General features: G+C 36.9%; 1 protein-coding gene across 5 annotated transcripts in view; it reads left to right on the top strand.

Moving 5' to 3' along the window:
• The window catches only part of BDP1 (B double prime 1, subunit of RNA polymerase III transcription initiation factor IIIB), a 55,832-nt gene that overhangs the window by 10,530 nt on the left and 27,138 nt on the right, over positions 1 to 18,164 (top strand). For 3 of the 5 annotated variants that reach the window (XM_040539836.1, XM_040539839.1, XM_040539840.1), the window contains exons 9-22: positions 553 to 696; positions 2,518 to 2,805; positions 3,024 to 3,201; positions 4,263 to 4,422; positions 6,275 to 6,351; positions 7,757 to 7,901; positions 8,618 to 8,694; positions 9,296 to 9,452; positions 9,894 to 9,976; positions 11,564 to 11,795; positions 12,284 to 12,471; positions 13,162 to 13,375; positions 13,884 to 14,071; positions 16,695 to 16,905. In XM_040539836.1, coding sequence (XP_040395770.1) covers positions 553 to 696; positions 2,518 to 2,805; positions 3,024 to 3,201; positions 4,263 to 4,422; positions 6,275 to 6,351; positions 7,757 to 7,901; positions 8,618 to 8,694; positions 9,296 to 9,452; positions 9,894 to 9,976; positions 11,564 to 11,795; positions 12,284 to 12,471; positions 13,162 to 13,375; positions 13,884 to 14,071; positions 16,695 to 16,905 — 2,342 coding nt within the window. The remainder of the gene's footprint in view (positions 1 to 552; positions 697 to 2,517; positions 2,806 to 3,023; positions 3,202 to 4,262; positions 4,423 to 6,274; positions 6,352 to 7,756; positions 7,902 to 8,617; positions 8,695 to 9,295; positions 9,453 to 9,893; positions 9,977 to 11,563; positions 11,796 to 12,283; positions 12,472 to 13,161; positions 13,376 to 13,883; positions 14,072 to 16,694; positions 16,906 to 18,164) is intronic. The other 2 variants (XM_040539838.1, XM_040539837.1) reach the window with 2 other exon arrangements.

Here is an 18,164-nt window from a genome sequence, read left to right on the forward strand (position 1 = left end):
ATTAATTATATGACAAGATTCTTGGTCATAGGTGAGTTTAGAAGCTGGGGAATATTAAGTTTTTTTGAGAAGTATGGTTGACAGTAAAGATACTTATGTTTATTTATTTTTTTTGTTTTTCTATACATCTGATACATGAGATTAATATACCCTTTTCCGTATGCATTCAGTTCATTATCCTAATTCATGGTAATTTTTAGCACAGTTACTAATTGTGAACTGCTTTGAGAATTTTTAAATGCTTTGTGTGTTATCTGAATCAGATATATAAATCTTGAATCAGCATGTTAATATATTTCGTGATACTATGGTGAGTACTGTGACCTTTTTACTGTCTGTTTTTTAAAACCAAGTTGCCGTAATCCTTAGTTTTTTCACCTCTAGTGCCTGGCCAGGTGATGCAGAAATTATTTTCAAAAGATTCTTTGTTTAAACATATATAACGTCTGTATTTTAGGCCATAACATGTACTACTGAGCATTTTACAAAGTAAAAACTTGGAAAAATTCTCACCTTTAAATTTTTTTTGATTTCTTTCCTTTAATCTGATAGAAGAAAAGCGGCCCTTTGATTTTGAATTGTTTGCCCAGCTACTTGAGAAAGTCTTGGCAGATGAGGAAAAGAAGAAGCAAAAGACTGTTAGAAACCAGAAGCCAAAGGAAAAGAAGCCGCCAAAGCCTCGTAAGAAGCCAAGAGGTATTTCAAAAGAGTTCTAGACACTCACTTTTTTCTTACTGTTTAGACATTCACTTTTTTCTCTCTGTTCTAGACAGAGTGAGAAAATCCTGGCTTCATAGTGTATTTATTTTTCAGATGTAGTTCATTAATGTGCAGGATGGTAATCATAGAATCATTTAGGCTGGAAAGGGCCTTCTAGATCCAACCTTCAGGCTGACCTTCCAAGTTGCATCACTAAACCAGGACCCTAAATGCCACGTTCACAACTCTTAAATACCTCCAGGGACAGGGGCTCTACCACTTCCTTAGGCAGCCTATTACAATGCTTTACCGCCTTCTCAGTGGAGAAATTCTTCAGAATTTCCAATTGAAACATCTCCTGGTGCAATTTGAGATTAGTTCCTCATGTACTGCCTATCCTAGTAATAGGTAGCAGCCAATTTCCTGAGGTGCTTTTTCTTGAGGCAGGAATGTAAGACAACACTGAGATTAATGATTCACTGGTCTTGAAGTACTCTAATTCTAAAAGGAATATTCTACTTTAAGTTTATAAGAGTCTCTGCTAATAAATTTACTTTTAGAATCCTTGGGACAAAACCATTTTTTGGCATGTTCTGTTACTTTTTAATTACATTTTTCTTACATTTTAAACCAATTTTAAAGATTCCGTTTTCCCTATACTTAGTTTAACTCCCAAGTCTGAATGATTCTTTTTTCCTCCCTCCAGGGAGTCTTGTAGAAATTGTTTTATTTCCTGGTCTGTTCGAAATTAATGACAAAGATTCAATTTTATTACTATTGACCACAATATAGTATCTTATTATTTCTGTAACTGTGAAGGATTCTTTCACGAATGTGCTTAAATGGAAAAATGGTTGTACTGACACCAGTTTACAAGTTCAGTGCTGATTCTGAGGGTTTTTTTGAATATTTTTTCCATAAGAACACATTTCTGTGTAAATAGTATTGTGGAACAAACAAAAGAACAACCCTTTTAAGGAGTATGCCACCTAGGAAGCAACATTTCAGTTAAATTCTTAAAATTGATGCAGCTGTTTTTCCATAGCCTGGATTTCAGATTTGATTAAGTAAAATGTTCCACTGAAAAGGTCTTAAAGTTGTTTGTAGAAGTTATGTTGATAAACTTTAATGGTAGCTTAAAGGTATTTTGTGGAAAGCAATATGAGAATGCTTTTCTACTTCTACTGCATTTTAACTTTCTTACTTAACAAGGGAACAAGTTAGTATACTAATAATAAAAATGACGGGAAAAGGTGTTTGGTGGTTGTCTGATGTTTTGCATGAATTGAAGATGATGACAAAATGTTCTAGAAAAAGAAGGAAGAATTTTGAAAATGCCTTAAAGCCAGAAGAGAGCTTATGAATTATTAACTAGATAATAATTAAAATTTCTTATGTAAAACAGGAATTATTAATTACAGTACATCTGTTGATCAAAACTACGTTTTCCTGACATAATTTCTGTAACCATTATTACCCCTTTCTGCAGAGATACAAAAATTCTGCTTAGGAATAACAATATGTGTATTTACTGGACTCAAAAATGAATATGTAACCTGGTAAAAAAAAAAAAAATAGGAACAAGAATATTTGTTAAGTGCATCCTTTATTGCCTTTATGCTAGTGGAAGTGTTGTCCCCTGTACAGAACGTGTTTTGTGTTTAGTGTTGAAGTAAATCTATGCTGAAGCGTTTCTGTTTTCTGGTAAGATATTGACACTGAAGAATGAATTCACAAGATGTTACTAGTGAGAATAACTTAAAATGTATGATTCCTAATATTCTACCAATGTATTAACTGGGAACCACATTGTCTCAGTAGCAAAAGCTGCCAGCACAGAAACTCTTGATGATCAAGATGATCTTCAGGAGGCCAGAATTTCTGATGCAGAAACAGAAGCAGATGCTGTGACAGCTGAGAAGGAAAATGAAGAATCCTTGGGCATTTCTGAAGAGGCTGAAGAACAGGTTGGATTAGAGCCAGCATTAGTGAAAAAGAGAAAAAAAAGGAAGAGAAAAGATGATCTTGAAGAGGAAGTGGACAATCTACCAGAACAGCTGGCTGTCCCTTCAAAAATTGAAGAGGAAAGGAAATCCTCTAAGAAAAGTAAGAGGCAAAAACACTTTAAATCTAGACACCAAATCTAGACTAAATATATTTTAGGTGACAACATTTTTCTTAAATCATAATAACTGGTAGTCATGCTCTGCTGGGATTTTTTTTGTCTTAAATTAACACTTGCTTCACAGTAGCTAGAATGCAAGAACTGAAATTCTTAAGCTGCTGCCCAGAATGTCCACATTTATTTAATTCTTATTTATTAGCAGGAAAAAAAATGGTGTGCGATACAAACACTGATGATCGTATTACCTGCAGAGAAGAATTGGACACTGTTATTGAAGAAAAACAAGATGGTCCTCCTGTTAAAGAGGAGGAGAGATCGCAGTCCTGTTTACCAGTGGATGACATAACAGAGAGAGAAAGTGATCTCAGTTTATGCAGGTAATGTTTGTAGCGGAAAGCTTAGGAAAAATAAAAAGTGATCTGAAGTTTTTAGTTGTAATGTAGTTTTATTTTTTTGTAATACTTTTAATATTTGTTCTTACTGTCACATTAAGTAGCAGAGAATGGGCAGTTTTTTAGATTCTAAGGACTGTACTGGGTAAGCAGCTTTTAATTTACATGGTCAATGTATTCTCTACCCTGATGCACTGTCCTTGGAAAATAAATTTACATTAATACCAAAGTTCTATCTAAAACTCCTTTCATCATGGGGTGGGGAGGAATGGATGTTCACAAAGCCTGTTGGATTATCCTAACCTCTAATATTTCTCTCAAAGCGCTGCTTGGTAATGTTGTTAGGTATTGCTACTGTACACCTGGATTTTTTTTCTATTTTTAATATATATTTTTTGTTGTGGGAAAGGAAGGCTGCTTGGATTTTAGTGCTGAACTTCGGCAGAGAGGTGGGCTTTTGTTTTGAATCTTGGGTATTCTTTTACTAGGAAGAAAAACAACCACAACTTGTTTTGTTAAACTTTGATATGAAAGCAGTAAATCAAAAAAGTCGTTATGAAGCTGTTAGTACTACGTGATCATTTTATATGCTCTGTAACTGCTCTGTATAGTCACACTGTAATTGTTTTGTTATTTTATACAGTTTCCTAGAAACTTTTATGTGCTTTAGTTCCCCATTGGAAGTATATGAAAGAACAGTATTTGTCCTTGAGCTCAGCATAGTTACAGAAGATCAGGGAAAAAATCGTCTGCATACAGTGTTTATATCAGTAAAGTCTGTCTGTAAAACTATCTAGTCTAGAATACTCAGGTGAGATTTTAACATCTTGCGTTGAAAAAGTACAAAAGTTGTTTTAAAGCTCACATCGTGGGAATATCACTACAATTTTTCAGATTCTCTGAAAAATGTAATTATTAAATATCAAAATTGCATACTGCTGTAAATATAAATTTTTATGTGGAATTTGATCTGTCTGTAAACAAAAATAGTTTTTTATCAGAGTACACTAATATTATGGTTTTTATTGTGCTTTTATTGATTTCAGTTTTCAAGATAGCAATGATGTTATACTTGAAACAGAATCTGCTCAGCTGGGAACTCTAAATATCCCAGATTATATATCACAGGAAATCCAGCTTTCAAAGTTGCCAGTTTCAAGGATTAGAAATGAAGAAAGACAACCTGAAGAAACTAGAGAAACAATGGTATTTTTATTTTTGTGAAATTCTAACTTCTTAAAATCTTTGTCTTTCTCGTTAAAAGTGTTTATGTAATTCAAAGTTGCTTTTTGGTTGTGTTTTTTTTTTTGTCATGCTTTTACCATCAGGAGTGAAGAAAGCAACAAGCTTGAGAACAGCACCAAAACCTAAATATTTTCAGTGTTGTAAGCTTTAATGGGCTGTTATACTAAACTCGTTCAGAGAGTATACTGCTCATGCCTGCCTTACCTTGCAGACAATTAAAAAAGCTGAACGTTTTGTTTATTCAAAATTAAAGTAGTACAACATCAAAAGTAATGATGTATTGCTTTAGAGCAAGTTTCCATTGGTCTATGCTTACTAGCGGAACATTGGCAGCTGAGCAGGATGATCATTGCATTGTTCGTGCTGCCTCAGAATGGAAACCTGTCTACTTTCACCTGCTGGTACTGGCTGGTTTGAGGTGTTCCAGAAAAGATAAGAAACTGGACCAAAATTAAGTGGTCTTTCTTCAGGTATGTTCTAATCAGTTCCATCCGTTTAGAAACTTCCTGAGATTGCATCAGACTTTTTTTCAGAGCCTTTAGTGGGCCATCTACTCATGATTTATTTAGCGGCTTTTTTTGCATTTCCCTTTACATTTGTTGTCAACTGCATAGTACAGCTGAGACTTCCTTACTTTAATTATTCACTTAGTAAAAAAGCATACTCTTTGGATTATTTTAAACTTCACGCATGTAGCTTAATGCATTGCACTCTACATCCATTGTTATGTTCCTGTTCATCATCTTCAAGCTATTCCTCTTTTATAAAACCATTTTTTTCCTCTGTTCAGCATTATTTTTTTTCAAGCTGGAGAGTCTTAGAACCTTACACTTCTCCTTACGTAGAGACCATTCTGTTCCTCTGATAATCATTCTATCCTTGTACTGTTACGTTGGTTTTGAAATTTAATATACTGTTTGAAGACTTGTATTTGAGCAAATTAATTACTTTTTCTTTGTCTTTCTAGGACAAAGAACAATCTTATGACTAAACTTTACAGTGAGAGATTAGGAAATTTGAGGTATTAGTGTTTTCCTAAGGGCAAATCATTTCTGCTTTGGTCTTTTAGATTTTGTTTCCTAAAACAATGTCTTCATCATAGTGGAAAACTAATTGCTTATAATCTGCACAAATAGTAAATACACATCGTTGGGAATGTTTGAACAATGCAATCTCCTGATACTAGTTGGAATGATATTTATAAAAATCAGTGTACTGAACAGGGCAATTCTTTGTATACATCTGTCTATCATATGGTACATAGTAGCCAAAGTAGCTAAGCTCAGCTCTCTGTCCAATTAATTATGCTGTTTGGCATGAGAAAAGGTAAGTAAATGATTTTGAAAGATCCTGAATGTCAGTTCTAATTGTCTTGGCCTGCTGTGGTTGATTTTCTTTACAAGTAATGTGAACAGAGATCTTAAATTAGAAATACTCAGCCAACCAGTAATGTGTGAAATGTAATCCTATCAATATGATTAAAGAAATGAATAAAGTAGAGAAATAGTGCTTATACGCAGTAGATTTTTATCTTATTTCAGTAGATAGGTTCTATAAAAACTTCACTGTAATTGGGATTAGTTTGCTCTTATCACATATTCCCCCCCCAGGGTTATGGTCCGTATTCTTTGGGAAACTGTTTTAATACTAGACCTGGAAACTAATACTAACCGATATTGCCTAAAGAGTCTGTTATCAGCTTCATTCAGTTAAAAGATGAAGCAACTTTGTTAGTGTTTATTCTTGTTAACTTACAGCAAGGAGTTCTTCATGTTTATCAATTTCCACACCATTTATTTTTCTTCTTACTTAGAACAAAGACACACATGACTTACATAGACCAGAGGAAGAGCAGAGTGTATCAGAAAGTGATTCTCTGCCTGAAATAATGTAAGTAGAATTAGATTAACTTGTGGGGGTACTTGTGCTAAACCTGTATTGACTTCATTTGGGTATAATTGTTTCACCGGAGTAGGTTCAACAACATAGTAGATTGTGATGATATTTTTTTCATATTCAAGGATGTTTTTTTGATAGAAATTCTGATTGCTGAGGAGCAAGTGATGCTTTGACTAAAACTTAATGTTTGGACACGAGAGGATTAACTGAGCTTAGAAAAAAAGCTAGTCCCTCTATAGTGAGTAACAGCAAGAAACTTCTCTGAAGAAGTTTTGTGATTTTATGGGTGAACCTTTGTTGGGAAAGTTGATCTTAGAAAAGGACTTCACTGTATTCTCTGAAAGTGGCATATGGCCATCAGAGCTTATTAGCTGCACACAGCGCATGTGGTGTATTGAAACATTCCTGACTGGAAATTTTTGCTCTTTGGAATTCAAGAGTGTAAGTTGAGACATACCTTTCCAGAAGGTACCCCAGCTCTGTCTCAACTGCACTCCTTTATGAAGTTAATCTTTGTGACTATTTCCTATACTTATCTAAGTAACTGAGCAGTGATGTTTAAACAACTCTGTGCTCAAAGTTTCCATTCTATGTGATCAGAGATGTAATAATCAATGGTATAATTCTTTAAAGTTGATTTTGAGATGGTCTACTAGTTTATGCTAAGTTAGAAGCTCTTTTAAATGTGAAAGTTTCATGCTTCTGCTATTCCTTTACTGATGGGCAACTCACTTGTAAAGGCGATCAAAGTTTCATTTACCCTGTCCTGGGAAGAGTATAAGAAAAAGTAGTAGTTTCCAATCTGAAGATTATCAATCATCTATAGGGCTCTGGCAAGTAGCATCTGAATCCTAAGATTCTGTATTGCAATAGTTAATAGGATACAGAGATTGATATATGTACCCAATTCTTCAATAAAGTATGGTACTCACCAGTAGGACAGAGTTTGTCAACAGCAGTTCATAGGTCTTGAGCAGGGTAGGTTTGAAAGGGGATGGAAGGACAGAAAAAGGGATTAGCAAATTTTGTATATCAAATAGATCTGCTTTACTTTGGAGCAGATTTGTTGTCTCTGTTGAATTCAGTAAGCCTGTTCACACTGGTGTCAACTGTGAATCCCTAAGAGAAGAAGTATTCCTATTTATTGAGAATCAAGAAATGCTTCCTTCAAGTATTTTTAAGTAGATTGCACTGAAGGCCATCAAAGGTGTTAAGGTTTATTTGAGATTCTGTGCTTAAAGTAGTAATGCATATTATATTTTTCTGCTGTAATAGTTTTCTTCAGTTTCTTGTCTTAGTGTATTACCGATGCAGTTTGTGCTGCTCTTGAAGTGTATCTTGGACCACGTAGTGTTTTACTAATAGTAATATAAACTACCCCTTTTTATGTCTTAAGTAAAACTGAAAAGCCAGCAGAGAGAGGGCACTTGCAAAGACCTAAACCCAATTTCATGAGATCCTCAGGAAAGAAAGAATCAGCAAACCAAGAGAAAATGGAGGCTGAGACTTCCTCTCCAAAACTTGTGAATACAGCCAAAAAGGTCAGAAAGAGAAACGTTCCTTAATATGCTATGCACTTGTTGCTGTATCCATTTTGATCAGTGCTGATCCTGTAGACAAACTACAGTGTAATACGTAAAATTCTGAGAACTACCTCTGAGGTATCTATCTGTGCATTTGACCAAGAATAATATTTCTTGCTTTGCTTTTTTTTTTTTGGTTGGCATGAATTTTCTTCATAATAGCTTGTGTAGTGTTCTATTTTTGGATTTATAATGCAAATAGTGCTGATGGATGTTTTAGTTATTGCTGAGCACTACTTATACAGAGTAAAGGGCTTTTCTGTTTATTGAACTGCCTGCTATCAAGTAGGCTAGAGGTGCACAAGAAGCTGGGAGGGGCACAACCAGGACAGATGACCCCAGCTGACCAAATGGATATCCCATACCACAGGACATTGTGCTCAGCATTAAAGTGCTGGGAGGTATTTGCCAGGGCTGCTGTTGTGGAGGGACTGGCTGTGCATTAGTCGCCTGGTGCTGGACAGTTGAGTTTTGCATCCCTTGTTTTTCATTGGTTTTGATTTTCTTTTGTTTACTTTTTTGATGCATGAAGATGTCTGTATGTCAACCTGTGAGTTTCTTAACTTCTACCCTTGCGATTTTATTCCCCTCCATCCCTCTTGGGGGAAAGTGAGTGGTCATGTGGTGCTTAGCTGCCTACTGGTGTTTAACCACATCTCTTGCCTTAATTGCAGTGCTCTGAGCAAGACAGTAGAAAAAACAGAGATGAAGTCACAGAATCGGTGAATATGGATTTGGATATGAAATCTGAGTAAGTATTGAGATCCCTTTTCCAGTTTCATAGCATTAACTATGTCTATAATTGTTACTTCATTCTGCATAATGCTGTTATAAAAAGACAACAGTAAAGTCAAAAACTTAATATGAATCTTAAAAACAACTTTGGCATTTTCTTGGATGATTCCAGTAATGGTATTACAGTAGAAGATATGTGCTTCTTTTCTGGGAAATTGCAGAAAGTATTACTTCATAAAGTACAAACATTGTTTGGAATTTGGGTGGAAAAAAGGTGATAACGATGGCTTGGCCGTCCTCCCACCTCATCTACCAGCTGATGGCTCCATTTCTGACACTTGCAGGAGCAGCAATGGCATGCAGTCTGTTTGGGTTCCTCACTTGTGTGATAACTTCATATCTTTTCAATAACTAGATAAATGAAGTTTCCACACCCTTAAGACTGAATAAAGTTTGGTACTAACGTGAAGGAACTTGCATAATTGTATGCAAATCCTTCTAAAGACAACTCAGTGTAATATTGACTCCCAGTAAAGAAAGTTGCACAAGTCATTGAATATAAGGCTTGAATATATGAATATGAGAATAAATTTCATTGTTTTGAATCCTTTGTGCAGAGAGCCTGAGAAAACTGGAATTGGAATGACAAGAGTTAGAGGATGTCGACAGAGATTTAAGCCTAATGTTACAAGAGCATCTGGAAGGAAGGAGCCTGGGAACAGTTCAGGAAATGATAAAATGTCTCATCCAGAGTCTAAGGAGGGAACTAAAAAGGTACTTCATGGAGTAAGATAACTGGAGATAATATGTTAGCTAAAAACCTGTTGAATGCAACAGCAGCATTCTCTTTTTCCTGCACTTTCCTGCACTTTCCTTTCCTCTTTTTTTTCTTTTTTCTGAATATAACCAGGAATTAGCACTTACTTAACCGGTAGTGACTATGATTACTGTGTAGGGACCTCAGCTCAGCTGGGAGATTGTCACACAAATAGTATATGCCAGTAATCTCTCATGTCCTGCAGCAAACACAGCTTTGTTTGTTTGAACTGTATTTTACTGCACCTTTCTGACTGTGAAATTCAGTGTGTAAGAGTCTGTATGTGTCATGAGAAACCCATTTTGCATCCTGTTAGAGATAGTTACCTGATCTATTTATTAAGTGCAGCATTACCTAACGGAAAAGAATTAATGTTTTAATGTTCTTTTTCTATTCAGAATATTGACCAAAGTAATAGGTCTGATACTACCAGTGGAGAAGCTGCAGAAAAAGATGATAAAATCCTGGAGACAGTGTCTCAGTAAGTATGTGAAAAATGAAAAAAAACCACCAACATGTTACTTTTCAACAATTTGCTGTACTTCTCACGTCTGGTAATATTACATAGTATAGTAGTTATAGAAGTTTCTTGAGGAATTTCTGCAATGAGATAGAAATTGAGGGATTTCTTTTTCTTTATGCATGAAATGAATTAACCATTTTTGTTTATAAAGCAGTGCTTTTAAATGAAACATCAATCATGATGAATGCAAAAAAAAAAAAAGGAAAGCTAGTCCTTTAAAAACTATAACAAGCTTTCTTTAATAGCTTTAATACTGAAGTATCACCATTTCAGTGGCAGAAACTGAGTATTTAAATAACACTAATCAGTGCTTATTCTTAAATTGTAGTCCTTAAATCCCAGAATCATGTAGGTTGGAAGAGACCTCTAAGGTCACCTAGTCCAACCTTTGACCTAACACTAACAAGTCCTCCACTACACCATATCACTAAGCTCTGCATTTAAATGTCTTTTAAACACCTCCAGGGATGGTGACTCAACCACTTCCCTGGGCAGCCCATTCTAATGCCTAACAACCCTTTCAGTAAAGAAGTTTTTCCTAATATCCGACCTAAACCTCCCCTGGCGCAACTTTAGCCCATTCCCCCTAGTCCTATCACTGGGCACGTGGGAGAATAGACCAACCCCCACCTTGCTACAGCCTCCTTTAAGGTACCTATAGAGAGTGATAAGGTCCCCCTGAGCCTCCTCTTCTCCAGTCTAGACAACCCCAGCTCCCTCAGCCGCTCCTTGTAAGACTTGTTCTCCAGACCCTTCACCAGCTTCCTTGGACATGGTCTAGCATCTAAAGTGTTAGGTGTCTTTCACAAGGGCGGAAAAAGTCTAGTGTGGACAATTTAATGTGAAGGTAAATTAAGAAGTATGTCCTTTATTTCTCTTCAGTGGAGAAATGACAGCTGTAGTGTAAGAAGAGAAATGTGCTTTATGAGAGAGATTGTAAAAAAAAAAAAAAAAAAAAAAAGCTTTTTTTTACTACTTTGTAAAGGGGAAAATAGCAGTGTGGAGGACAGGTAAACTGGATTTAATCAGGTAGAAAAATAATTCATGGGTTGCTTTCATCATGAATCTTTCTTGATATTCTTGCTATGTAACTTGGCTCTCAGGGTTTAAATGCATAGAAGCACCTGGTAGTTGTAGGTGGATCTGATATAAATAACTCCATAATCTTACTGACATAATATATTCTCTGAATGTTTATGATTTAAACATGTCATACCCTTCATTAAACTAGGCTCATTTGCCCCTAAACCAGATGCAAAAGAATATCAGAAGAGCCATTATGGGTCAGGAAACTGTCTAGTGTGGTATTCTGTCTTCAGTGGGGAAAGACAAAGAACAATGCAAGCATAAATTCTTACTTCTCAAGTACTTTTTCAGTCTCCAACAGACACTTCTAACCTCATTGTTTCATGAACTTAGTAATGCATAGCTTCACTTTAAGAAAGTGTATCTTAATAAACGCTTGAAAAAGGAAAATATCATTTCTTTGGAACTCTTACAATTTTAAATGTCTTAGATGCTTACTGATCTTATATATATTTCCAGGTCTAATGAAATAACCAGTTCACAAGAAGACAGCAAACTGAGTGTGCTGAAACCAACACCTCTAAAGAGAGGCCGAATGCAGAGACCAAAACCAAATGTAGGCAGAACTGTTGCATGGAAAGATGACCAGTTACATGAAAAACATGCTGAAGAGGAGAAAGCTGAGAATGGAGAAGCAGAAAAGGGTGTGATACACCATAAAGATGAAGACAGTGGTTCGTGCCTCAAAAATGTAAGTTTCTTGAACAGCTGCATAGACTGCATAGGTTTTTGCTGGAGCCCAAATAGAAGCTTTTAGTAATAAATATGTAGGTACATACTGCTTAAGTTGTAAGCCTGGCATTTGTATAACAAATTCTTTCAGGATAAACTGAATTGTCATAGAATTTTCTAATGCTTGCATTTAGATTCTGTTTTCCATGGAGAGAGAGATTATATCTCACATTGTGTTATGGGTGATACAGCTTTGAAAAGAGAAGTGTGGTATAGAAAGCATGGTCTTGGAAAAGAGACCATTTCAGGTGGAAAGTATATAGAAAAACAACATTTTTAATTTTTAAAGTATCTAGTGGTTTCAGTTGAATGCACTGGGAAGTAAGGGATCTTTTTGAGCATTTTTGTAAGAGCTACTAAAAAATAACCTTTTGTCCTCCTGCCCTTCTAAAGGAGAGGTTGGCCAAATCTTTTTTCTTAGTAGAGTGAAACTTTTATTCCCCATAGGATGTGATGGTTCATGAAGACCTACAGCCGTGCATCGTGATGTTAGAAAGGGATGTTTCAGCAGACTCTGAGGTGAACTCATTACGTGCAAGGCAGTGCTCCCAAGAAAAGTCCTCAGAAGCTGGAGGCTATGAAAGTGAAAAGGGATCTTCAGATGACATGATAGTTGTTTCAGATTTCAATAAAGGGTAAGGTTATTTTTTAAATGAAGTGAAGGGATGGTTCAAAGCCGTCAATATCTCTAGGCATTCTGTACTTCTGCATTCAACTCCAGAATCAAATACCTTGTTACAGATATAAAACTTGCTTTTAATCGGGATTATACTAGACTTAAACAAAAAAACAAAATCCAAAAGGTCATGGTGATCCCAGTTTTCAAATAAGTATCTAAATGTTACTGAATTCCAGTGCTTATCTACTCCATGTTGGTCCTACCAGTACATCCCTATATCCTTATGTAAATCCCTGAGCGTAGGGCTTGGTTTCCTATTAAGCTGTCCTTAGAAATAATAAATAAATAATAAATAAATCTATTGTGTAGTTCTGGACATGATGAGACAAAGAAAGGAATTTTTAAAATACTTACATTCCTCTCAGAGTGTGACTGGAAGTTGTGGTTGTTCTGAAATGGAACATCAAAATCCTGTATCTTATAAATAGGTCAGCAAAGATAAGTAAAAAAAGAAGCAACATGTTTCTTTTGTGTGGTTGATATGTTCTTTCTTCACAATGTCAGTAAGTTTGCTGTTGCTCTAAGAAAGTTACTGTGTTTTATTTGGCTACTGCAGTGGACAAAATTACATACAAGTATGTAATGTATGTTTTGGAGAACTGGTGCTGTCACGTGCCTTTGACTGTTGTTCTTTTTGCTTTCACAGGGAGTCCGGTCCTCAGAAGCAAGAGGAAAAAAATGTTGTTTCGTCAGCGCGGCTACTGAGGAGTCGATTCCAGAGACCAAAGCCAAATTTAAGAACAATAACTAGTAGAAAGGAAGTACTGGATGTAAATAAAGATGTATCACAGAAGCATAATAACAAAGAAGAAAGTTTGATGCAGTGTGATGGTGAATGTAGTAGCCTGCCTGACACAGATGTAAGGCTTTTCTTTTTCCCCCTTTTAGTTGGATTTCAGCTTTTGAGTTTATGGAACTGAAAGAAACATCTGATGATTTAAAACCAAAACAAAACAGATTAATCTTTTCAGAAATGATCTTTTTTCAAAAGTTAGGATTTTGTATATGAAAACTCCTGTACTTGACTGTATGTGAGGAACACGTACAATCCATTCTGTATTTCCTGTTATGTGTATAGATATCTTTTTAACTTGGATTTGCAGAGATGTTAGGGAAGAAATAAAAGTGCTAATAAAAGACGGGAAAGAAGAAATCTAGATTTCAAGGTGTTTTGTTTAAGAGACAAGTGTGTGCTCTTGGAAGGCCTGGGAGGTTATCAGCAAACAATTAAATGAAGGTGGACTAATTTGACAGGAAACACTTCGGGGAGTGATTAGTACAGAACTTTATGGACGACATAACATATCTTATTTTTGGTTTTATATCTTGACTTTCTCATTTGTGTTTTCTTTCTTTTTTTTTTTCCAGAAAGCTGGAAAACATGAAGTCCTGAAATCATTGGAATCCTTAGGAAAGGAAAAGTCATTTGGCCCTCAGGATGCTTCTGAGAGGCCAAGTTGTAAGTCCCCACAGACACTTCCAAGATCAGAGGATGGTGAATTGAAGTCTTACGTATCTGTAGAAAAAGAAGATGAGACCTCAACTACTACTGTTGGGTAAGGACGTAGCTAGTCAGTTTCATTCTTCATTTACAACAAAGGCATTTTAAAAGGAAATCATTGTGCTGATGGATTTCTAATTGGCAAATAAAGTCTAATAAAAATACCGAATGAAGTGTCAGCTCTCATAGTTTCAACACTAGTTGTATTAAAACTCCAGTTATTGGTATTCGAAGCATTAAATGAGTGAGCATTAATTTTAGGATCATAGAATGGTTTGGGTTGGACTGGACCTTTCAGGATTGTCTAGTTCTAACTGCCCTGCCATTGGCAGAGTCATCTTCCACTAAATCAGGTTGCTCAAAGCCTCATCCAGCATGGCATTTGAACACTTTTGTGGATGGAGCATCCACAACTTCTCTGGACAACCTGTTCCTGTATCTAACCACCATCATAGTAAAGAATTTCTTTCTAATATCTAATCTAAAGCTCCTCTCTTTTAGTTTAAAACTGTTGCTGCATGTCCTATCACTATAGACCTTGGTAAAGTCTTTCTCTCTTTGTTATGAGCCCCCTTTAAACGTTGAAAGATCTCCCAAGAATCTTCTCTTCTACAGGCTGAACAACCCTAGAACTGTCTTTCTCATAGGAGAGGTGCTCCAGCCCTCTGATCCATCTTTGTGGCCTTCCATAAAGGAAGAACTCACTCCAACAGGTCCATGCCTTTTGCTTTAGGTCCCAGAGCGGGGTGCAGTGCTCCAGGTGGGGTCTCACTAGAGCTGTGTAGAGGGGGAGAATCATCTTCCTCAACTTGCTGGCCATGCCTCTTGATGCAGCCCGGGATATGGTTGGCTTTCTGGGCTGCAAGTGCACATTGCTGGCTCATATCCAATTTCTCATCCCCAAGTTCTTCTCCATGGGGCTGTTTTCAATCAATTTAGCCTTAAGTCTGTACAGATATTGGGGATTGCCCTGACCCAGGTGCAGAACCTTGGACTTGGCTTTGTTGAACTCCATGAGGTTTGTATGGGCCCACTTTAGCATGTCCAGGTCCCTCTGGAGGTCATCCCTATCCTTCCAGAGGATCGACTGCACCACTCACCTGGTGTTGTCTGCAGACTTGCTGAGCGTACGCTCAATCCCACTGTCTGTGTCATTAACGAAGATATTAAATGTTATTGCTCCCAGTATGATCCTGTAAGGGACAATATTGTTACTGGTTTCCATTTGGACATTAAGCTGTTGGTGGCAACTCTTTGGATACATGCATCCAGCCAATCCATCTAACAGTCCATGCATCAAATCCTTATCTCTTGTGTTTAGAGGCAAGGGTGTTGGGGACTGTATCAAAGGCATTACAGATATCAAGGTAGATGACATCAGTTGCTCTTCCTTTATTGTCCAGTGCAGTCACTGCATTGTAGAAGGCCACTAGGTAAGTGAGGAATAATTTGCCTTTTGTGAGGCCATGTTGCCTATCTCATCACTTCCCTGTGTTCCATATGTCTTAACATAGCTTCCAGGAGGATCTGCTCTGTGATCTTACCAGGCATAAAGGTGAGGCTGGTAGTTCCCAGTGTCTTCTTTCATATCTTTTTAAATTTTATTTATTTTTTATTTTTTAAATGGATGTGATGTTTCCCTTTTTCCAGTCACTGGGGACTTAGTGCCATGGCTTTTAAAATGTGATGAAGAGTGGCTTAGCCAGTTCATCTGGCATTTCCCTCAGGGCCCTGGGATGCATCTCATCTTATGTCCCATGGACATCCAGCTTCCTCAGGTGGTCTTGAACCAGATCTTCTGTGATGGGTGGGACTTCATTCCCCCAGACCCTGCCTTGAGATTCAGGGACTTGGGAGACGTGGGAAGAGCAGTTGTCACTGAAAACTGAGATAAAAAAGTGGAGCACCTCAGCCTTTTCCATGTCAGTTGTTGCCAGATCCCCAGATTCATCAGAAGGGGTACGATTTCTATTGTGTTCCTTTTCTGACTGATGTACCTATAAAAACGCCTTCTTACTGGTCTTCACATCCCTTGCCAAGTTTAGCTCTAGCTGAGCCTTAGCTTACCTGATCTGATTCCTACATTCCTGGGCAGTATCCTAGTATTCTTTCCAGTGTGTTTGTCCCTACTTTCACTGTCTGCATTTCCTTCTTCCTGGGCAGTATCCCAGTATTCTTCCCAGTCATGGTATTCATACCACAAGGTATGAAACCAACAGGATTTCAGTGATGGTGATCAGACTGTAGCTTTCTAGCTGGACAGTATCTATCAGGCTCCTGTTTGTCTCCCATGCTGTGTGCATTGGTATAGAGACACTTCAGGTGACTTGTCAACAGTCTCACCTTCTTGGTAAAATCTTTTTGTAGGGCTGGAGGCATTCATCCCTTCTCTTGTAGGTGCACTCTTCTACCTTATTGCTTGTGAGTATAGAGGAATTACAAGGCATTAACTCTTTAATTCTGTTGTGGAAGAAATTAGGAGATGAATGGTTTGAAATTTTTGCTGAAACAAAGGTTTGTTGTGCATAACTTACACTCAACAGAACTTTACTTTTATGTGATGTCTTTTAAAAACTAAGCTGTGTGCTATATGTTAATTTAATAAACCTGTGTTTTTTAATGACATGCTTTTGTATTAAGTTTCAGATGTTTTTTATTTCTATATGACTTATTGATAGAAAAAGTACAGCTCAGGAAGAAAGTAAACAAACACTTCTTCAACCTGTCCAGTTTGTGAGGGCCCAATTCCAGAGGTACAAGCCAAAATTGGGAAGAGTTGGTGGAAAGAAGGAATTACAGATATCAGAAGATAATGAAGGGGAGAACAAGTCTGAAGCAGATGAGTTGGAACTGCAAAAAGATGAGTCTGCCAGTACTGTGTCTGCCATGGTAAGTCCGGGAAGAATAATTGCTTTCAAAAATGTGGCTTGAAGTTGCATGTTTTATCATATGAAGTTGTATTAAAACATTTAAGTTGCATTCTCTGAGGCAGAGAGACCATATGATATGAAAGAAATTCCCCAAACCATTGTATGCTGAGGTTTTGCAGGTACGAGATCAGTGAAGTCTACAACTTGTAGTATTAATGTCTTCTGGAAAATGAGATCTTACTTTGTTTGGATTACATGATAGAAAAAAGGATTATGCACATCTAGGTAAATAGAATAAAAATTTATTTTATAGAAAAGTAGGCTTTTTGCTCATTCTATCTTTTCTGTTTAGATTGTTAAAATTTGTGTTGAGGAATCCAGAAAGTATCAAGAGAAGGCAGAGGATAGCTATTTTTCTGTAAGAGTGAGTTAAGGTTTTATTAATTTTGTAAACTTCGGCTTCACCATTATAGTGCCTGACACTTCTGTACTTTACACAGGTAAATAGTCATATTTACATACACTGTGTGTCCCACAGACACTTTACTAGGCACTGTTAAAGGTACTGAAATCCTTGAAAGCCAATATAGTATCAACTCTCTGTATTTGTTTTGTGGGTTGCACATAAATCATGTCATGGATGCATGCATGATTGTCTCTTTATAGACTCCACTTAAATCTCAGATGTAGCTAAGCTTTGTAAGAGTGACTCATTTTTTTTGGAGTGGTTGTAGCTCTTTTTATTCTTGAACCCATGCACAGCTAGCTTGGAATGCTTGTGTGCCGTATTCCCAGAGCAGAGCATGAGCACACTGCCCCTGTTTCAGTGCTGCAGTAGTATCTCACTCGCAGCTGAGAGAGTTGCTTGTGGTTTGGCTTTGGCTATTCTAGACCTTTGTGGCCTGTGAACCATGCATGTATATCTGCTTTGTCATGCACAAATGCGCAGATTCACAGCTGGTCTGATGCTTTTCTATACTATTGAAGCTGTCTCAGACCTGGAGTGCTGTCGGATGTGTTTGAGCGGTTTCTTTGTGGAACCGGTGTGGCAAATACAGAATTAAAACTAATAAACCCTTCAGAAACTGAGGTTATGTTGTGGTGTGTTGGATGTGTCTGTATTGTACATGACAGCATCTAAATTTCAAAGGTGTTTCCATTTGAAAAAGTATTTTTTTCCCTCATGCTTTGTATAATAGAGTTGATTGAATGCTAAATAGAAGAGTGCTACGCACTTGCTTGAGTGCCGACGACAGTGTTTAAGAGCCTAACTGTAGG

The sequence above is a fragment of the Cygnus olor genome, chromosome Z (genome assembly GCF_009769625.2).
Source record: "Cygnus olor isolate bCygOlo1 chromosome Z, bCygOlo1.pri.v2, whole genome shotgun sequence".
Taxonomy (NCBI): Eukaryota; Metazoa; Chordata; class Aves; order Anseriformes; family Anatidae; genus Cygnus; species Cygnus olor.